General features: G+C 39.3%; 1 protein-coding gene across 2 annotated transcripts in view; it reads left to right on the top strand.

Annotated features, from left to right (window-relative positions):
• Positions 1-10,321: 10,321 nt before the first annotated feature.
• Positions 10,322-23,364, top strand: part of EIF2AK1 (eukaryotic translation initiation factor 2 alpha kinase 1) — a 37,602-nt gene continuing 24,559 nt past the window's right edge. For both annotated transcript variants that reach the window (XM_077827462.1, XM_077827461.1), the window contains exons 1-4: positions 10,322-10,481; positions 17,801-17,956; positions 21,823-21,956; positions 22,400-22,431. In XM_077827462.1, the coding sequence (XP_077683588.1) occupies positions 10,355-10,481; positions 17,801-17,956; positions 21,823-21,956; positions 22,400-22,431 (449 nt within the window). In that variant the 5' untranslated portion in view covers positions 10,322-10,354. The remainder of the gene's footprint in view (positions 10,482-17,800; positions 17,957-21,822; positions 21,957-22,399; positions 22,432-23,364) is intronic.

The raw sequence follows: 23,364 nt of genomic DNA, 5'->3' as shown, positions 1-23,364 counted from the left end.
ATGTCTCAATTCAGCCCTGCCCCAGGGTGTATCCAAATCCCCATGAGAGAGAGTTGATCCAAGGAGCCCAGCACACATGATCATATTTTGAACATGTGCACTATCCATTGTAAGTAGCATCTCAAGTTAGTGGAGCTTGGTTTGTGTGCAGAGCACCACTACTCCTCCCCCAAATTCAGGCCCTGAATAGAATTCAAATACACACTAGGAGAACTGGGTGTTGGGGATTAGAGTTCACACACATACACAATCACTGAGGAGAATCTGGGGAGCAGAGTTCATTTACACGGACTGATTCTCCACTGCCCTACAACTTGTGTAGCCAGTTACACCTATGCAAAGTAAGTAAAAAAATATTATCATACCACATAGTCCTGCTTTTTCCCATGCCTCACCATACCCCACTCCTCAAAATGACTACCCGCAACAGCCTCACTCCCCACCACAACTAACTACTGTATTCAGCTTCAAAACCCTGATTCATACCAAATCACCCAAATGCAAAATTTTAACTTTGACCATACTTTTCATGTTAAAAAAAAAAACACTTTACCATTTGCCAGTGTCCATGTGTTTATAGAGATTATAGATCAGATCCTCTGGTCTGGCTGCACCCAACGTAGCCTATAGATGTAGTCAGACTCCACTGAGTGGGAGTTGAGCCCAAGAAGCCCAAAGAGCATGCATGATCATATTTTGAACATGTGCACAATCTACCATGAGTGGTGTCTTCATGTGGGCAGAGCTTATTCTGTTGGCAGAGCTTGGAAAAATTCCATCACCATTTTTTTTTCCCAATCTGATCCCTGACTTTCATAAAGATTCTGACCTCACTTATACCAAGTGAAAACTCAGAGTAATTCTATCATCCTGAGTGGAAATTTTGTGGAATTACAAGACAGCAGATTTTGGGTTCCAGGCTGCTAAAAACCATAGGTGAAATCCAGGCTCCACTGAGGTCAATAACAAAATTCTCATTTACTTCAAAACCAGGATTTTACCCCCTTATCTTATGTTTGCATTTTGTCTGAATAGTCTTTGTCCACAGGTGTGTTGCTATCACTTGTAACCTGGATCTGCTCCCCTTCTGGGTAGTCAAAACTGACAGGGAATACCTTGGCTCACTACTGATAGAAACAGTGAATGCCTTCTTCCTTATACTCACTACTAAAACATTCAGTAAACCAGACTGCTCTTTAAAAAACAACACTTGATTGCCAACAATGTAGGAAATTTACCATCTTCTGTTTAACCTCTCCTTCCTGGGCGATGTCATTGAGAAGATGATAGTGAACAAACTCCAGCAACACTGGCTTCTGCTGGCATCCTATATTGCCCAGCCTGGCTTCCTGTGAGGCTATGGCACAGAACAGCACTGGATGACCTTGTGGCAATTAACAAAGGGGAAATAACAATGCAGATACTTCCAGATCTGTCAGCAGCCTTTGACACTGTTGATCATGAACTTCTGTTGACTCTTCGGTGTGCTAATGCAGGAATCAATATTATTGTGCTCAACTGGCTTCTTTCTTTCCGCTCCAAAGAGTTATGATGGACATTTGTCCCTTTCCCCCAAGAGCTTTGACATGTGGAATTGCAGAGGGTTCAATCTTGTCAGTGATCAACATTTTTGTACATCCTAGGGGATATCATGAGATGCCACAGGCTGTTTTGGCAATAATATACTGATGAGGCACAGCACTGTTTCCTTTATATTCAGGCTGGTCTACACTAGCAGGTTAGGTTGACCCAGCTATGTTGCTCAAGAGTGTGAAAAATTCACACCCCTGAGAAATGCAGTTAAGCTGACCTAAGTCCCAATGTTGATGGTGCTAGTCTATGGAAGAATTTTTCCGTTGACCTAGTTACTGCCTCTTGGAGAGGTGGATTTGGTTGGTTGGCAGTCACTGCTGAGTGACATAGCATACATCTTTGTTCTTTTGAGAGCCAAGTACATGGCCTTCACAGTACTTTCATCCTCTCAATTTTGTGGAAACTGGAATTCAATCCGGACTCACTGAATGGCAGTTAGAAAAGGTTTTTACTTGGCAAGCTGCAACAGGAATCTGTGAACAGCAGTTTGTTGTATGTCCGTACAGCTATGGTAATTTCACAATGGTACAGCTTTACAAAGTAACATGATCCATTTTAAAGGCCTGCTAGTGGTTGATTTGGTCATTTCAATCTGTTACAGCAAAGCATTCATTTTAGAAGTCTGACAGTAATATTATCCTTGATTAAAACTCTGTGGAATATTGCAACATATCAACAATAATTATTACTAAAAAATAGCAGTATTCTCTGAAGATAATTTAAATGGAGGAGCATTCTTCAAAGATATTTGTTCACATTGTGGACGTAGAGCCAGTTTAAGTATCTCTCTATTGTCCAGGTACACAGTCTCCAGTTGTATACAAAACAACAGGCTTTTAATGTACAAGCATTTATTTAACAAAACTAACTTCCAGCAATGACATCTGTCTGTTGCTATCTTTTTACAGCAATATAACAATAGACGACATGAAGGAAGAAGCTGAAAGGCTTTTCATTTGAAGAGAATTCCCAAATTCAGTGAAGTGAGTGGAGGGATGGTGCAGAAAAGAATATGTTCTTAGTGAGGATTTTCTTTTTAGCTGTAAATGTTATTTTAGAGTTTTGAAGGGGACTTTATACAATATTTCAGCAGGCAGCTTCCAAAATCTGAGGTAATGCACCAGTTCATTGAGACATACACATCTGATGGCTAGTATGGATAAATGGGATCCTGCTGATGCCACTCTGCAGATGGTCCCAAAACCTATGACCGCTACATGGAAACCTTAGAGTTCAAACAGCTAATGGCTGTTTTGATCTGCGGAATGGCAGCTCTTGGATGACAGAAGAATTCAGATTTTTAAACTGCAGCATTTTCAAAGACTTACAATATCACAGAGCAGGCACATTGAAGGATGAAGGTTTCTGACAGGGCACAGTAAGCTCCCTGTCAGAAAAAAAAATCTGTTGAGTGTGAACATTAAAGTGAACCAGAGTACCCATTTTGAACCTGTATAATGTTCCATGAAAAGACACAAGCCATTAGTTGTAATGTTCAATTACAGGGTCCTGCAAAAGTGTTCTAATTAGTCACTTTCTCAGTTTGCTATCTGCTGACTTTTCAAGTTGAATAGTCCCCAGAGAAAGTGGTGGTCCCATTAGCTGCTTGTGTAGCTTGATACAGATGGCTGATGAGGACTACATAAGGTTCCTGCTCCTCTCTGATTTCTAAAAACACAAATCACTAGCCACTTTTTTTTAATTAAAGAAAACATCCTAAGAAATAAATAGTTACACTATCAGGCAGTTTAGGTTAAATTTAAGTTTTATAAAAGTTTTGGGGAAAGTATTATTTATTAATATTTATTATTTGCTTGCTGATTTTAATAGACATAAACCAGTTATTGTGTTAAACATGCCCCATCAGTATTTCCAACCCAAACATTAGAGTATTGTGCTACCATGTCAGAAAGAAAGAAACTAACTACAAATACTATTCAAACTAAGAGAAATTAAAAAAATAAACTATATAAATTAGGGAAAAATAAATTAGATTTAAAAACATACTTTCTGTTTTAGTCATTCCAAGTGTTGTTATTAACACAGGTAGTTTTGCTATAGGAATATATGATTTTGTTTCCATTCTTTTAAAAGACAACTACAGCAAAAATGTGAAGACCAAGATTTATTTTCTAGAATTAATTTTGTGTGTGTGTGAAGGGGGTGGGGAATAAGTCGGGTAGTATGGAGGTGTATTATACATAGAATCATAGGACTGGAAGAGACCTCAAGAGGTCATCTAGTCCAGTCCCCTGCACTCATGGCAGGACTAAGTATTATCTAGACCATCCCTGACAGGTATTTGTCTAACCTGCTCTTAAAAATCTCCAGTGATGGAGATTCCACAACCTCCCTAGGCAATTTATTCCAGTGCTTAACCACCCTGACAGTTAGGAATTTTTTCCTAATGTACAACCTAAACCTCCCTTGCTGCAAATTAAGCCCATTGCTTCTTGTCCTATTCTCAAAGGTTAAGAAAAATAATTTTTCTCTCTCCTCCTTTTACAACCTTTTACGTACTTGCAAACTGTTATTATGTACTAAACAAACCCAATTTTTTCAATCTTCCCTCATAGGTCATGTTTTTTAGACCTTTAATCATTTTTGTCGCTCATCTCTGGATTCTCTCCAATTTGCCCACATCCTTCCTGAAATGTGGTGCCCAGAACTGGATACAATACTCCAGTTGAGGCCTAATCAGTGTAGAGTAGAGCGAAAGAATTACTTCTTGTGTCTTGCTTACAACACACCTGCACCTACAGAATGATGTTCACTTTTTTTGCAACAGCGTTTTGTATGTTTGTAATTGATTGTTCCTTCCTAAGTGGAGTACTTTGCATTTGTCCGTATTAAATTTCATCCTATTTTCGTTAGACAATTTCTCCAGTTTGTCCAGATCATTTTGAACTTTAATCCTATCCTCCAAAGCACTTGCAACCCTTCCCAGATTGATATTATCCGCAAACTTTATAAGTGTACTCTCTATGCCATTATCTAAGTCATTGATGAAGATATTGAACAGAACCAGATCCCTGCGGGACCCAACTTGTTATGCCCTTCCAGCATGACTGTGAACCACTGATAACTACTCTCTGGGAACGGTTTTCCAAACCAGTTTTCCACCCACCTTATAGTAGCTCCATCTAGGTTGCATTTCCCTGGTTTGTTTATGAGAAGGTCATGCAAGACAGTATCAAAAACTTTACTAAAGTCAAGATATACTACATCTACTGCTTCCCCATCCACAAGTCTTGTTACCGTGTCAAAGAAAGCTATCAGGTTGGTTTGACATGATTTGTTTTTGACAAATCCATGCTGACTGTCACTTATCACCTTATTATCTTCTATATCTTTACAAATTGATTGTTTAATTATTTGCTCCATTATCTTTCCAGGTACAGAAGTTAAGCTGACTGGTCTGTAATTCCCCAGGTTGTCCGTATTTCCCTTTTTATACACTGGCGTTCTATTTGCCCTTTTCCAGTCTTCTGGAATCTCTCCAGTCTTCCATGACTTTTCAAAGATAATCGCTAATGGCTCAGTAAACTCCTTAAGTATTCTAGGATGCATTTAATCAGGCCCTGGTGACTTAAAGACATCAAATTCATCTAAGTAATTTTTTAACTTGTTCTTTCCCTATTTTAGCCTCTTCTGATCCTACCCCATTTTGACTGGTATTCACTATGTTAGACATCCAATCACCACCAACCTGCTTGGTGAAAACTGAAACAAAGAAGCCATTAAACACCTCTGCCATTTCCACATTTTCTGTAATCCCCCCCCCACTCATTGAAGGTAACGGGCCTACCCTGTCCTTGGTCTTCCTCTTGCTTCTAATGTATTTGTAGAATGTTTTCTTGTTACCCTTTATGTCTCTAGCTAGTTTGGGCTCGTTTTGTGCCTTCACCTTTCTAATTTTGTCCCTACATACTTGTGGTAGTTATTTATATACATCCTTTGTAATTTGACCTAGTTTCCACTTTTTGTAGGACTCTTGAAGATCTCCTGGTTAAGCCAGGGTGGTCTCTTCCCATACTTCCTACCTTTCCAAACAGTGGGATAGTTTGCTTTTGTGCCCTTAATAATGTCTCTTTGAAAAACTGCCAACTGTCTTCAATTGTTTTTTCCCTTAGACTTGCTTCCCATGGGATCTTACCTACCAACTCTCTGAGTTTACTAAAGTCTGCCTTCTTGAGATCCATTGCCTTTATTTTGCTATTCTCCCTCTTACCATTCCTTAGAATCATGAACTCTATCATTTCATGATCACTTTCACCCAAGCTGCCTTCCGCTTTCAAATTCTCAGCCAGTTCCTCCCTAATTGTCAAAATCGAATCTAGAACAGTCTCTCCCCTAGTAGCTTTTTCCCCCTCCTGAAACAAAAAATTGTCTCCAATACATTCCAAGAACTTGTTGGATAATCTGTGCCCTGCTATGTTATTTTCCCAACAGATGTCTGAGTAGTTGAAGTCCCCCATCACCACCAAGTCCTGTGCTTTGGATGATTTTGTTAGTTGTTTAAAAAAAGCCTCATCAAGCTCTTCTTCCTGGTTAGGTGGTCTGTAGTGTACCCCTTACCATGACACCATCCTTGTTTTTGCCCTCTGGATGGGCACAACTTAAATATGTTTATATAAATTAAATATATATAAATAAGGGGTGAAAACTGTGTCTTTTAACCTTTTCCCAACTCTTGCCAACCTCTCCACTAAATTGTGCGTTTGTCAAGAATCAGTGCTGACTGATTCTGATGTTCTGTTTTGTCTTTCTTTACTATAGCTCTAATGACCTTTGTCTTCTCTTGAAGGTGACCTATAATGGAAAAAATGCTTATGCCTACTTTGTTTTTTTATACTGAACAAAGATCTGAAAGGGATTTTTTTTTGTTCACCCTCAAAAAATATTTTTTTTTTTGCTTAGATTTTTACTTTTGAAATTTCAGGAATGTAAATTCTGGTCTTCCCTGGTTTTGCTAAAAAATGCAGTGCATGTCTCAGAGAGGAAGATTAACACTCTCAGCCTTGAATTGAAGGGGCAGATGTTTTAAAACTTTACCACAAGAACTTTTCTCCCAATTGTCTATTAGATGTTTGAATAAAACAGGTGTTAACAAACAAAAACCAAAAGAATTTTAAACAGTATGGATACAAATAACTTTCCTTATCAGTTAATCAAGTTTCACTTGGATGGTGTCCATAATGTTGTAAATCTAATAGTTTTTCAGTCATGTACAAGGTTTCCAGGAAAAATAGGGTAGACATAATTTACATTTTTAATATGAAAAACAAACAGAAAACCACCTTCCTAACAAACAATAGAAAAATCTTTTGTGCCTTCTTTGTAGATTACAAATTTTTAAAAAAGTGAAAGTCCCACCCCAGCCCACCCCTTTTTTTTTTGAAGGTCACCTTTAGAACCACCTTCTTCTGCATATAGCACCTGATTTTACAAGATGTAAATATGTGCTCTACGTCAGAATCAATGCTGTGGTTTTGTCTTTATTTTATTGGTAAATGTTTTCCTTCTGAATACTACTTAGCACTTAGATAATATGTGTCAAAATGCTTTACAAAAGCCCCAATACAATATAAAGTCAAGTTCAAGGTCCTAGTCCTTATCTTCCAGGCTCTCAATAGCCCGGACCCAGCATACCTAAAAGATCACCTAAACTTTTGTGATGAAAAAAAGTTGTCCACACCTCTGCTCCCCTGGCACAATGGAACTTTCTACCATGAGGATAAAGCTCATCTGTGTAGGGGGCAGCTGCTGTGGTGCCAGAACCAAGGGCAGCCAGCTCATCATCGGCCATAGCCATCAGCAGCCGATAACGGAGGACAAGAAGGGCAACGTGAGAAGGCACAGAATATAGGCAGATGGACAGCATGGGGCACAGGAGGCTACTGTGGGTCATATGAACTGGGATTGAGAAGGGCAAATTGGGGGGACAGATTGGGGTGGGGGCTGAATTGGAGTTTTGGTGCAGGGCCACATGGGAGCAGGGGTGGCTGAGTGTGGGTGCAAGGACAATGGGGGAGGGGGGTGCATGGGAGCACGGGTGGCTGAATGGGGGTGTGGGGACACATGAGGATGGGGAGTGGTGTGGGGGGGTATGTGATGACTGAGTGCGGGTGCAGGGATACATGGAAATAAGGGAATGCATGGGGATGGGGAGGAGGGTGCAGGGACACATGGGGACAGGGGAGGAAGGGTTGCTGAGTGGGGGTGCAGGGACACATGGGAATGGGGAGAGGGTGTTGGGACAGATCGGGACAGGGGCAGATGTGCTTGACTGATTGGGAGAGGCTAAGGGTCTGCATTGGGGAAGCTCCCCAACTCCCTAACAATTCCTACCCCCTGAAAAAAAATCTGTTCCATAGTTCTCGCACCCAACAACCCTCCAGGTTCACTCGTAGGCTCTTTCCCAGCAATTATTTCCCTCTCCCTCAGCTCCTCTGTTACCCTGACTTCCCGAAGCCTTTGCACTGCTTCTGAGGGGTATGGAAAATAAACCTGTATTGTAGTTTAAATGAATTATTACTCAAAGTTCTGTATTAATATGGCTAGTAAGGAATCTATTTGTCAAAAAATATTTCCTGAATATTTGTTATCTGTATTGTTACAGACATACTTGTTGACAGATATTATGAAATAAATTACCAAAATAATTGAAACTGGTTTGATTATATTGTGTTATTTTGACAAATAAAATATACAGAATGTTGCAGAATTTTAAAATATTGTACACAGAATTTTTATTTTTGTTTTGGCATAGAGTTTTTAATTTTTTGGTACAGAATTCTCCCAAGAGTAACAAGTGGAGCAGTATGGGGAGCTGAGAGCCCGGGCTTGGCACAGAGCTGACAGAGCGGGCTCTCAGCCCTGGGCAGTCAGGCTCTCAGCTCAGAGCTCCATGTAGTGCTGACAGGCAATATAAGTAATGCAGTGTCTACACAGACACTACATTGTCCTAACTATATCAGCCTAAGTGCTACACCTCTCGTGGAGGTGGAGTTATTCGGTCGGTGTAGTGGGGGACTTACATCTGTGGGAGCAATGCTGTAGTGTAGATTCTTGCAGAGTTAGGTCAACGTAAGCTGCCTTACATTGACCTAATTCTGTAGTGTAGACCTGGCCTGAGTAGGTTTGATTTATTATGGGCAACAGAGAGCAGTACTAACACAGAGAGAGACACAGGAGCCAGTACATTACATATGCTTGTAATTTGTGCATAGTTGAAAATTATCTGTGCTTCATACTGTAATGCTGTTTACTTGAATCACAATCTTGTTTAGTCAGCACATAAATCAAGGTTTTGTGTCTTCCTTTTAATACTTCTTTTTTTTGTACAGGTGTGGTAAATTCATTAGGAACTGTTGGTGCTCGCTACCTCTCATTATTATCAGGCCATAATGTTTAATACCTTGGCATATGTTAATATTGCTGGGGATGCTGAATTAAATTAATTGAAGCATGGTTTTGGATAATTAAGGAAACATTCATTGTAATTAATAGTTACTGGAGGCACTGACCCTTTTTTGGGATCAGAGGGAAATTTTTATAATTGACAGGTTTCCGTGTTAGTCTGTACCCGCAAAAAGAAAAGGAGGACTTGTGGGACCTTAGAGACTAACAAATTTATTTGAGCATAAGCTTTTGTGAGCTACAACTCACTTCATCAGATCCATGTAGTGGAAAATACAGTGGGGAGATTTTATATACACAGAGAACATGAAACAATGGGTGTTACCATATACACTGTAACAGATTATACTGCATTTGTTTACAATAAGATTATATATGATCATTTTGGTTAGAATTTGTAAGGGATTAAGCTGTTAGCAATTTAAAATAATTGTGTGCTCAAAACTGGGAAAAGTTCAGTCTGGGAACATGGTTCCACTTGATTCAGGACATCACCATGTGTTTGGTAAAAAGGATTCCGTGCCACTTTTTGTGGAGTGACAGATACTAATAATCCTCACAATTTTTTGATGCATTGAACTCTGAAAATATTATAATAGTTATATGTATTATTAATTTCTGCTACTGCCCATTATGTGCTAGGTGCTTTCCAAATAAAAAGGAACACCTCATGCACCAAAGATCTCACAATTTAAAAACTGACCTGTCAATATCTATATTCTCAGGTGTGAGTGGAACTAGTCTGTATCTCAGTACCCCAGATCCAATGAATGCAGCCTGCACTGGAATTATTCTGATGCCCAAGCCCCTTGAAGGTCGCAGTATGGGATGGGATATCCCAACCCCCAGCATTACAGGATGTAATATAGGGTGAGTATAATCTGCATGTCAATCTCTCCACCCCAAGGAGTGTGGGGGGGAATTAGCCAGCTCCCTGCCTCCCAGATGTGTAGGAATCAAATTAGCCAGAGCCTCTATCCACCAGAGGCCTGTGGGGATGTGTTCGGGCCCTGGCCCCTAGGGGTGTGTGTTTGTGTGGGGGAAATGGCTGGAACAATTTGTATAGCGGGGGTGCTGAGCACTCCTACTTCCAGCACCTCGGGGCAGAGCGGGAACTGGTCAGCGCCCCCGATCCCTACGGGTGCGGGGAGGTGGCCGTCCGGCAACCCCGCTCCACACGAGGTCGACCGAGGCAGACTCCTGGCGCGTCACGGCGGGACCCGGTAGAGGGCGCAGCTGGGCGAGCTCGGCCTGGAAGGAGCCGGTACATTCCAGCCCCCTCCGCCCCGGGTCGCTCTGCCAGGCTGCGGCGGGAAATTGAGTCCCAGAGGTCCCGGCCATGTGGAGAGGTGGCGGGGGCGCTGCGGGGGAACGGCGGCCCAGGCTCTGGCCTAGGGCCATGGGGTCCAACCTGCCGCCGCCCGCTATCGAGTTTCCCGAGGAAGGGCCGGAGCCGCAGTACGACGGTGAGTGAGGGGAGCCGCCGTCCCCGACTTCGGCAAGAACCCGGGGGGGCAGGGAAGTGCCCCCAGCTGCCGAGGGGGGAAGGGCACCGCAACGGCCCCCTCGCCCCAGAGGGATATTCCCTGCGGGGGCAGGGAACGGGGGCTTAATGTCCCCCCCCAAGCTCCTGGGGCACACTGGGAGAGCAGTGCAACTCCCCACCCCCTCCGCACAGTGGAGGCGCCCCTTCCCCTGAGGCGAGTGGGGTACCCGCCCCCTCTGCCCCCCGTGGGGCCCACTGGGGGATGATACAACCCCCCCCCCCGTGTCCCCTGTCATTGTCTGGTGGGGGCGGGGGATGATGATGAAATTGGCCCCTAGTTCTTGCAAGGCGTCAGGTGCCTGGTGGTAGGGAGGGTGATGCAAGAGCAGCACAGCTGTCAATCATTAATTCATGCTCAAATAAATTGGTTAGTCTCTAAGGTGCCACAAGTACTCCTTTTCTTTTCGCGAATACAGACTAACACGGCTGCTACTCTGAAACCTGTCACTTTTACTAAGTGTCTGCCCACTTTGTCCTCCTGAAGTATTTCTGAGGGGTTCCTGGAGACTGTGTGTTTTCTGTAGGGTCTCCGGGGCCCCTCGCTGTGTCTCCCCTCTGAGTAGGGATGACTCTGGGAATCTGGATGTTTGATGTAAACTTTTAATGTGGAAGATCCTTATTTCTCATTCCCCCTTAGGGTTATTTGGGTCTCTGGTTTTTCCTCCATTTTCCTTTCCTTCCCACTCTCCTCTTGGCTTGTGTAGGGTGCTTTTTGTTTGTTTGATTCTCCTGAGTAGTATTTAAATCTTCTATCAAAATCATTATCCTGATCTTTTTGAAGGATGAGATTATTGTGAATTCTACAAAGCAATGGAGACTGTGTTACTGAGCTACATTGTGAATGTTTCATTTATTAATTAAGCAGATTCCCCCCCCCCCCCGAAAACAGTATTTAATGGGGGGGGGAAAGCTTTGTAATATTTGTACATAAGAGTGGCCATACTGGGTCACATTAATGGTCCATCTAGATCTTGCCAAGTATCATGTCTTCCAGCAGTGGCCAGTGCCAGATACTTCGGAGGGAATGAACAGAACAGGGCAATTATCACGTGATCCAGTCTCTATTATCCAGTATGAGCCTTAGGGACACCCAGAGCATGGGGTTGCATCCCTGACCTGAGGTTAGTGAATAGCCATTGAGGAACCTATCCTCCATTAACTTATCTAATTCTTTTTTTGGACCCAGTTATACTTTTGGCCTTCAAAACCGCCCCGGCAATGAATTCCACAGGCGACTGCATTCTGTGAAGAAATATTTCCTTTTGTTTGTTTTAAACCTGATGCCTATTAATTTCATTGGGTGACGCCTGGCTTTTATCTTATGTGAAGAAATAAATAATATTTCCGTATTCACTTTCTCCACACCATTAATGATTTTTCAGACTTTTATCATATTCCCCACTTAGTTGTCTCTTTTCCAAGATGAATAGTCCCAGTCTTTTTAATCTCTTCTTCTATGGAAGCTGTTCCATATCCCTAGTCATGTTTGTTGCCCTTCTCTGTACCTTCTCGGTGTCCAATATATCTTTTTTGAAATGGAGTGACCAGAACTGTGCGCAGTATTCAAGGTGTGGGCATACCATGGATTTATATAGTGGCATTATGATATTTACTGTCTTATTATCTATCCTTTTCCTAATCATAAAATCTCAGGGTTGGAAGGGACCTCAGGAGGTCATCTAGTCCAACCCCCTGCTCAAAGCAGGGCGAATCCCCAATTTTTGCCCCAGATCCTAAATGGTCTCCTCAAGGATTGAACTCACAACCTTGGGTTTAGCAGGCCAATGCTCAAACCACTGAGTTATCCCTACCGCCACAATTCCTAACGGTGGATTTGATTTAAATTAAATTGATTTAAACCACTAGTCAGGAAGACTTGATTTAATCATGGATTTTTACATAAAAGTGCATTCTTGTTGGTTGTTATAACCTTAATACATATTTTTCACAACTCACAGATAGATGAAGGCTTCATTTTTAGAAGGTACACACTATACATATTTAAAGTGATTTATTTTGAAAACTTTTCAGATTAGTTTTACAGCCATATCAGAAAATGAATGACTGTTTGGTTATTTCATTTACCAAAGGAAATTGAAGCAGATCTTTATGAAGTCATTGGGAGGTGAACTATCTCTAATTCAGCAGGCTAATCATTAATATTTGGAGAATTTTCTTACCATGCTGTATTAGGAGGAGAACATCACCAGACAGACATTTAAATTGTTTTATTTAACTAAAATGACAATGTTATGTATTCTGGATTTTTTTCTTCAACAGCAAACATATAATATTTTAACAAAACAAACATATGAATTTTTGAATTTAGTTAAACATTCAAGTTTTTTAAAATCTGGTTTGTTTTTGTTAAAATTGTTTTTAACTAAAATAGTTAAAATATTTTTTTTAAAAAAAAGAACAAAAATTAAATCGGCTATGTCAGCCAGGTCAACATGAGAAACTTAAAATATTGGCTTCTGCAGCTTACTCAGTCATCTTCGCCTTCATTTTCCTGTTTTTTTCATAATCTGGAAAAGAAAAACAAGCTTTCCTGCTTTTTCAGGTCCCAAACGATTTCTCAGTTTGGAATGAATTAGTCCAAAGGAAGAAAATATTCTTTCTACGTCATCAGAAGCTACTGCTGTTAAAAGTGAGATTATCACTTCAACAGTCTCTGAATCCAAGTGCTTAAGTGACTTCCACCAGTTCACTGGTGTGACTTTCTTTAAAACATCATCAGCAAACATATATTTCTTGAATGGTTCACCCTTAGCTCTGAAGTTTATTATAGTTGGCATTATGGAGGGATCATTGCTGGATGTCCATTTCATAGCCAACTCCTCTTCTTCAGCAGTTAAGGTTTGACCCTGGTACCGAGCATTGAGAATATTTGCAAGAAAATTAGCTGGAGATAGTGCTTGTCCCAGTCGTTTTTTTAATGCTTGTAATTTAACTCTGTCATTGCATATTTCTCTTTTTAAGATCTCACTCAGTTCCTTCCAAATTTCAACAACGTCAGCAATAAAACAGCTGTTTTCCTGCATTTTGTTCAAGGCTACAGAAATAGGCTTCAGGATACTCAGCATGTGTTCAACATTTCTCTTAAGCCCAATATTGAGAACTTTATCTGTGACATTGACATCTATTTTTTCACAATTTTGTTCACAAACTGTCATCAGATTAGGCAAGTTCTTGATATAGTGCTCAAAACAGTCCACTACTGAGTTCCATTGTGCATCCTGGGGGAGCGTTAGTTTGGTTCCTTCCACTTTTTTTAAAGCAGCTGCTGCATAGCAGTTGTTACGGAAGTATTTTGCAATTTCAACAACATTAGCTTTTATTTCTGGAACACTGAAGTCTTTGGCTAGGAGGTGCATCAAATGAACACTGCAACCATATGTCGTTAGCTTGGGATCTCTTCTAAATAATTTCTTCTAATTTTGAATACGTTTGCAGCATTGTCTGTGACCAAGCTACGTACTAGATATTTGAATTTTTTTTCAGTTTGTTATAGCTTTTACTGCTACTTCCTGTAAGTATTCTGCTGTGCATTTCCTCATATATCAGTTGTTTCTGTAAGGAAGACATTCCTTTCTTCTTTTGTCACACAAGCACATACAATAGGATCATTGTGGACATTGTTCCACCCATCAAGACTCAGGTTAACAATTTCACCCTCTAGATGTTTTGCACACTGCTCGATTTCTCTTTCATACACTTTATCCAGCAATTTGCCTGCGACATCTGCTCTGGTTGGGTGGACTTTATCCTGGTCTTAATGACTAAACCGTGGTAATGAAGTGTGGGTTTTCAATCATACGGAAAGGAGAGTTTGTTGCATAAACAAACCAAGCAATTCTTTCATCAATTACCTCTTTCTGTAATCTGCTGGTTCTTATCACAAACTTATCTATGGTGATTTCTGGATGATGGAGATGTTTTTTTTCTTTTTGCTACAGGTGATATACTGTGGCTATGTGACATACATGATGTGATTGAAATGCTATCTTTGGCAGATAACTCTGAAACTATAGAAAATGATGGTGATCTTGAAGATGGATAGTCTTCAGAATCCTGTATGTTGCGGATGGATTCTCCTAAACAAAATAAGTCAATACAGTTATTTAATTATTATCACCATACTTCATTTAGTATTACTCATTGCATTCATTGACACACAGTACTACTTTAAAGGTGAACTTGTAAAAGGAAGATCTGCCTATTTCAACTATTTATTTTTTATCACAACTGCATCTAAAATGATAATACCATAGAGTAACTACTATATTTTTTGCTCAAACATGAGAATTCAAGAATAGTCCAGAAGGAAGACAGCTGGTCCTTAAGAAAGAAGTATGAAATAAAAAAGTTTACCAACCTGAAGATCCTGCATGTTCAGACATGTTCCTTTCATCATCTTCAGCGCAGCTTCCTCCTGAGAAGGAACACTTCTCATGATGTTGTTTCATTCAGGCCTTGCATTTCTTTGTTGCACTGTTTGTATTTTGCACGCATGCCTGTCTTATCCACAGGTAGAGGAACTTCATTAAAATATTCCCAAACTGGGTCTCTTTTATGGCCTGCTGCCATTATAGGTTTTCCCTTCTAGTGAGAGAATGGTATGGTAGATCTCAAATCAATGAAGGCTACACTCAGAAAGACCTCAAGACTTCTGGAATATGCTGCTCAAACAGTTTCACTTTTGTTTCTACTGCCTGTCCCTCCCTTCTCACATTTATCTCCAGGCTTCTTCTTGTCCAGATCTTTTCTGCCCACAACAATCTTCTATTCATTTAACTTTTTGAAACTTTGCACTTTCAGAGAGAGGTAAGGGATTGACTCTGTGTACACAAATTTGCAGAGGGACAATAGGGTTGAGGTCTGTTATTTCTCACCTCTATATATTTATTTATTACCATTTTTGCTGTTAACAAGCATGTTATCTCTGGAGACACAAATCCACAGTTTGGAACTGCAAAACTAAGCAGCTCTGATGGTATCTTCTAGACTTAGCACTGAGTCCCATTGGGTAAATAGGAAGATTAATCTAAATAATGTATACAGAAGCCTCTGGAACCCCATAAAATTGGGTTACTAATTCATGAACTATTGGAACTCATTTACAAAACTTTTCTTAAACATTATATGAATATATATTGTCTCATACTATAGAATTAGAATTTATAATCCGTATTCCATGATGAGAGATCTTTGAGCTATAATGTATCTTAATTAAAACTATCTTTAGCTAGGTTTTTTTCCTCAAAAAGCATTTTATCCAAAAAAAATCCGACTTAAATAAAAAAAAATCAGTTTTAAAAAAAAAATAAAATTGATTTTTATCTACCCTGGTTCCTAACATTCTGCTTGCTAGCTTTTTTTGACTGCTCCTGCACATCGAGAAGATGTTTTCAGAGAACTACCCACATGACTCTGTGATCTCATTCTTGAGTGGTAACAGCTGATTTAAACCCCATCAATTTGTATGTAGAGTTGGGATGTTTTCCAATGTGCATTACTTTGCATTTATCAATATTGAATTTCATCTGCCATTTTGTTGTCCAGTCACCCAGTTTAGTTAAGATCCCTTTGTAACTCTTTGCAATCTGCTTTGGACCTAACTATCTTGAGTAATTTTATATCATCTGCAAACTTTGCCACCCACTGCTTACTCCTTTTTCCAGGTTTTAGAGTAGCAGCTGTGTTAGTCTGTATCTGCAAAAAGAAAAGGAGTACTTGTGGCACCTTACAAACTAACAAATTTATTCGAGCATAAGCTTTCGTGAGCTGTGCATCTGATGAAGGGAGCTGTAGCTCACGAAAGCTTATGCTCAAATAAATTTGTTAGTTTGTAAGGTGCCACAAGTACTCCTTTCCTTTTTCCAGATCATTTATTAATATGTTGAACAGCACTGGTCTCTGTACAGATCCCTAGGGGACACTATTTACCTTTCTTCATTTCCAAAAGTAGTAAATTTTTATCTTAAGAAGGAGGATTTTGTTGTTAATATTTGTAATGAAATTGTTGCATCATGTCTCACTTGAAAACAGGGCTCTTGGCCTAAAAGGCTGTTCTTGAAAACTCAATTTTATATTGTATACTAAACAAATATTAGGAAAGGAAGCTTTGTAATTAAATTAGTATCTCCACTCAGATTGGGAAAGCCTTATGATGATTGTGTTGTCACATATGCTACAGTAAAGTAGATATAGGTTATATTTATTTAAAAAATACATTTGTAACCATGGAGCAGACAACTCTGTGTGTTTAGACTTGCAGTGTGGGTGGGTCCTAAACTGACTTTACTGTGCTGTTATAAATTCCATTTTAAAGGGACCGAGTGTTCCTGTTCATTTAAGAGTAATGAGTAATCTCTGAAGGTTTTTAAAAAATATTTTTTTTCCTCAGAGAACATTTGTTTCCTAAATATTATGGTGAAAGGCACATTTAAAATGCCTAGATAGATATATTTTTTTTCCTTTGTCTTTTAGTAGCTGCCAGCAGTTCACAGAACTACTGCTCCAATGATAAGGAATGGTTGATACCGGGGCAGGCAAACTTTTTGGCCTGAGGGCCTCACCTGGTTTCAGAAATTATATGGAGAGCTGGTTAGGGGAGGCTGTGCCTCTCCAATAGCCAGGTGTGGTGTGGCCCGGCCCCCGCCCCCTATCCGCCCCGCTTCACGCTCCCTGACGGCACCCTCCTGGGACTCCTGCCCCATCTAACCCCCCCGCCACCCCTGCCCCTGACTGCCCCCCGCCGCTCCATCCAACCCCCCCTCCTTCCTGACTGCCCCCCCAGCATCACTGCCCCCATTCAACCCCCCCATTCACCGCCCTCTGACTGCTCCGACCCTTATCCACACCCCTGCCCCCTGACTACCCCCTGAACTCCCTTGCCCTCTATCCAACCCCCTCTGCTCCCTGCCCCCTTTCTGCGCTGCCTGGAGCACTGTTGGCTGGCGGTGCTACAGCCGTGCCACCCAGCTGGAGCCAGCCACGCCACTGCACAGCTCAGTGCACCGGGTCAGGCCGGGCTCTGCAGTGTACTCTGCACAGTGCATTCTGAGACATTGTCCTATACAGAAAGCTGTAATGAAGAACTGGCCAAACTGGTTACACAGTTACAATTAGGGGTCAGTCTACACAACAAAAAAGTTTGCTGCTGGTAACCATTTTTTATCGTGTTTCACAAAGTCAGTATATGATGACCCTTAAATTGTTTTGTTTTATTTTCAGAATCTGATGTACCAGAAGAACTTCGAGTTGTGAATCGTTCAGAAAAATGTTATTTCACTTCTACAATTGCAAACCAGCTACTGCTTGTTTCTCTGCTAGAACATCTTTGCCATGTGTATGCACAAAATCCTGTTCAATCAAGATCTTTGTTCCAAAGTTAGTGAGAGTATCTACAATTTTTACTTTACCTTAAATTGATTTATTGTCACATGTGCCTGAAGATAAAATGCTACGTTTGTTTTCTGAGTTATGAGATCCGTTTGTCAGTTTACATTGGACTATTGGAAAATTATGGATCTGATACTGGGCGTAGCTGAGTGCCACTTGGACGGTTGGGAGCACCCTCAATTTGACTAGGAGTTGAGGGCATTCTCTACCTTCCAGAAATATGTAGGATCAAGTTGCAGAGAATTATTACTACTCTACTAACAATTTTGTTTCACCAGCCTCGTATTACAGTGCAAGAGAGGTAACAGGTGATATCCCTAAGATGACTCTGAACTCATTCCACAGGCTTTATTAAAATCTGGTATTTGAACTATAAAAAACAGGGAAAACACAACTATAGGAAAGGAATATAATGTAATAGAAATATTCATAAATGTACACAAATTGTATAATTCTCTATGCAAAAGCAACAAATGTACCTGTATTATGCTAATCAAAACAGGATTCAAATCAAACGAATCTTAAAAAAAAAAAAAAAAAAAAAAAGAGTCAGTAAGAATATACCCTTAATTTCTATTCTCCAATTTCTATCATCTAGTTTAAGTTCACACTACTCCAAAGTGAATATTCAGATAACTTTTCTACTTTGTCAGCTCTACTTATTGTTGGAAGGTGCTGAACTAAAAAAATGAATTAGATTTCCCATGAACAGTGTTTTTGTGTGTGTCTATATGCACCCCCCTATATGTGATGGTGATTAAATTGTAGAGCCAAGTGATGCACATTGTGGATCCATGTGGTATGCAATCATGAACCTTTTACCATCTCACCTGCCCTCTTCCCATTAATCCAGTTCATTTGGGTCAACTTCTAATATTCCATATCTCCGAGCAGCTTTCAAACAACTGTCATTTAAAAACAAAAACAACTGACAAAGAAGTATTTCTCCTTCCTCTCAAATGTGGAAATTTCTGAGCAAAATGTGCCTCAATCCCAGGATGGCCAATATTCAGATCTGCACTAGTGCCAGATTTAAAGCTTGATATCTGATGACTGTGCGTAGCTTAAAGTGCTGTTGGAAAAGTGGGGTCTCAGCACTTACTCCTAGTCCAGGATCCAAAACATCAGACCTAAAATGACTGACACTTTTATAGATATAGGAAAGCAATTTTAGTAGTTCACTGTAGAATTGACTTGATAATTAAGATGCCTGTCTTTACAAGGGGAGTGATACAAAAATATTCCTGATTAAAAAGTGTGAAAACTCTATCCCTAGACAAAACCTTAGTTTTGAGAATACATTACAGTAACCTAAGCATAAAAAAGCTTTTCAGTAACATTTATTTAACTACAAACAACACACGAAGCATTAGAAACATAGGAAACAGGTTATGGTTAAACTCAAATTTGGAGCTGAAATTCCATTTCTTTTGGTGTTTTCCTATTGGAATTTTCATGGTAGTAAAGGTAAGCACATACATAAGTGTTTGCAGGATCACAGCACTAGTATGTAGCAATTCAAGTATTTTATTACTTGATATGGCTTGATGTATCATTGATATTTTTGGTATAGAATTTTATGTTTCTATGCATTTCCTAAGCATATTCTTAAGATAGTAAGAAAATAACAAAAAGACGAATATTTTCCTTTTTAAAATTTCTGACTACATCTAATTATACCCTTCTGTTCTTTGTGTTTTAGCCTTTTAACACAACTGTTTTTAAAAGTGCTCCCCTTATTTTGGTGCAAGACATTTTGATTGAAAACTTCCTTTTTTTGTGCATGTAGCTTTTGTTTTGAATATTTTCTTTGATTAAACATAATACTAGCGCAATTAAGAAATGTCATTTTTTAAAATGTTTTTCATATACAAGACTATAGAAATAAACTGTTGAAATAAGAGTATATATATTTTTGTATTTACATGTGTGTGTTTGGACAAAGCAGTACACTGTGATTGTTGATAATTTGTAGACTATTGGTTTTTTTCCTCTTAGATTAAAATCTTCAAATCTACACAGTACACTTCCTCTACCATCTATTTCAAGACTAATGTACCTAAACCTACACCACTATCTTTATTCTCTATATCAAGACAAATAAAAGCAAGTGTTCTACCACTACTTCTAATATCTATTTCAGGATCTGTTTATCAGTACTATACCAATGTCTCTACTGTCTATCCCAGGGTAAATAACCACAAGTTCTCTACCTCTCCTTCTCTTTGTCAAAACAAATACACGCAACCAGTACTCTGTCACTATGTCTACTGTGACCCAATCAAGTGTTCTTTGTGTATTGATAATCCAGCACTTGACCCCTAAGAACTCTTGACAGGTGGAAAGTTCCCATTAATTTCATCCAATAGAGGTGAAGTTTACAAATGAACTGGAGAGGAAGGGAAATGATTGGTTGTTACCTCATCAGAGTGCACCATTTAGTGACCCAGAGTCCTGCCTATCACTATAATATTAAATTCAACAATTGTTCAACTTCCATTAATTACAATGTAATTTCTGTAAATATAGCTTATGTACATATTTTCAAAGAAATATATCTATATGGATAGTTTGCTGGGTTTGGTAACAGGCTGTTTTTGAGCTACAGTGATGCAAAGAAAGAGGCTCAATGTATTTCCAAAATAAGTCCCTTTTAGCTCATTAGGATTCCTAAACAGTTATAACTCCTTGGAATTCCTAAACAATTCTAAGTGTGTGTGTGTGCGCATATATATATTTATATTTTTGTTTGTAACTGTCACCAAAATTCCATCTCTACTCTTCCAGTATGTAGTAATTTTATCAGGCCCAGTTTTTTATTCCTCATAATGGACTGCATAATGAACAACTTTGAGAGAGAAATTGACCTTAGCTTAACTCTGGAGCTATGACCAATGCATTCTTTGTGTATTTACATGTACATGCATATACATGTGCGTACATAGTGGGGGAATTAGCAAAAACGTTGATACTGCCACTCTTCACTAATAGCATAGCGCTGATAGCCCATGGTAATATGAGTCCTCATAATTGTGAACAGACTGGAATGCTATTAGAATTGAACTCTGAAAATACAACAAGGGTGCTTTATTTGTGGCAGCCAAGTGGGTGGGGTGGTGGTCAGGTAGTTTATTCAGTTAGGAAAGGAAGGAGATGGACACAAGAGACTTTCACCCTGAAGGTAGGAGGTAAAGGAATGTGGATTAATTTGGTGGGTGGGAGGGGATTTCTACAGGGTAGCTGTAGTTGAGGTGTAATTAGTTTTGGTTTGGTTCCTCACCAGGAGTGAGGAAGAAGGTGTTAGGGTACATGTAATGGAACGCATTTTTTTTTCAGATTCAGAATCTCTTTCGATTATTGTTTAAAACGAATTCCTTATGCGACCGTTATACCACGTGCACTCCAAGCTCCATGTTGACTGAATTATAAATTATCTTCAGTTTCAATAATAAAGCATTTACTTCTGAATAAAAAGTACAGGTCAAGATGGTTATGTAAATACGCACATGTGGTGTTAGTGTTGGCATTTGTTCCCTCCCCTGTGCTAAAATACAAGTAATTGTTGCTCGGAACTTCGCTCATATTTATTTATATTGGGTGGGATAGAGACTTAAAATGCAATTGGGTACCTTGTTACTGTTCTTGTTCATTGATTCAGTTGATTACTATAAATTGGACCAGGCTAAGAAGTAATGAGGATTAATGTATAGTCTGGGTATACTCATGAAAACTTATGCTCAGATAAATTTGTTAGTCTCTAAGGTGCTACAAGTACGCCTTTTCTTTTTATTTAAAGTTGCAATTGTTTAGTTGGGTTTCCTGTTAAATAGCCTCTATCCTGTTTCTTTTTACAGTAATCTGTCGGACATTCACTAGAATGGGCTTGCTCTCCTCTTTTGCCTTCTGTGATGAATTTAGTACTTTAAGATTGCAACATAATAGAGCAATTACTCAATTAATGAAAGCAGCCAATCAACAAATACGTGAGGTAAACTTTAAGTTTCTTTAATAACCTTTACATTACTTAACCTACATGTTAGGATTTCTGAAGCAACTTTCTTTATGGAACTGTTTTTATATTTGGATTGTGTATTTTCAGAAGCCATATAAAATGGTGCTTTGGTTACACTTTGGTAGTTTGGGTGGGTGTGAGGGGAAATATCTAGATCTATAGATACAAATAGTAACAAAGTCTACAGTATTCTTGCTTTATCAGGTCAAAGCTTTATTTTTGTTCAGATCGAAATTTAGACATATTGATTTAAATTTGTTACATGTTTTCTTATTTAGAACATTTAGGAGAATAATTGGAATTGCTGTGCTGCTGATTTACCTTCTTGTAATGAAGTTCATATTTAAACATTAATTGCAGATCAGGTTTCTGTCTGTAAATAGCTTTTTAAAAAATTTTTATATTTTGTTGTTTTATAGGAGCTTGACAGTGGAGATTCTCACACAGTCAGGTATGTGTCCAAAGTGCTGTGACAAGTATTAAGATTAACTTTCTGTCTGAAGTTTTGCACTATAAAAATAATAGAATTCAGCTTTGCATGAAAATATTGCATTTGCGATCTTGGGTGTTATAAATTTGATAAAGTGTATTCAAAAACATAAGCTTACTCTTTAAAAGGGTAAAGATGGAGAGAGATTTTATATTGCATTTTCTTCATGTAGGGCATTGGGGTTTACTTGGGCTGCTGTATTAAAGTTAATTTTTTTTAAATAGCTGTGACATGATAGCCCATTGCCAGGAGCAAAAGCGCCCCTTTTGTGTTTGGCCTTTGATGATGCTTGGTTCTCCGTATGGGATTCACAGATAAATTTCTGGGTCTGTAAAGGAAATAGAGGCACCAGCTGAAGGTTATACACTCCATGCTGGATCTTCTGACTCTTCTCCTGGCATATCGGAGAAATAGTCCCATTCATTTTTTCCGTTAAATAAAATAAGAGTTGTTATAAATGTTTCCTGCTAACTTTAGAATTTCAATGGATTTTGGGTGCAGGCTGAAATTCTGACATGGGCATGATTATTATTATCTTGCATCTTAGGGAATGCTTTTTCAGGAATCTGGAATGTATTATGACAGTAGTGGCTAGAGTATTGTTTGCAGTGGAGACAAAGACATTCTGTATTTATTTTGAAACGGTTTTTGGATCAGATGAGGGTTCTCTCCTTACTATCATTCTTTGAAGCGGGATAAGATAAATTTCACAAAAGTTATTGAAGCTTTTCTTTTTAAAGTCAAAACGTCCTACTTGGCAGCTGAAAAAAGGGGACTGAATTATTAAAGAGAAAATAGCAAGCTTTGCTCCTCCAGCTGTTGCAGAGTTTGCAAGTTGTGGCTGAGAGAGATTCTGTGAAATTCTAGGAAAACAGTTATTGCTGATAATGGCCT

Source organism: Eretmochelys imbricata, chromosome 10 (genome assembly GCF_965152235.1).
Source record: "Eretmochelys imbricata isolate rEreImb1 chromosome 10, rEreImb1.hap1, whole genome shotgun sequence".
In the NCBI taxonomy this organism is placed as follows: Eukaryota; Metazoa; Chordata; order Testudines; family Cheloniidae; genus Eretmochelys; species Eretmochelys imbricata.
Note: the sequence above shows the minus strand (reverse complement) of the source record. Positions and strands in the feature narration are given on the sequence as shown.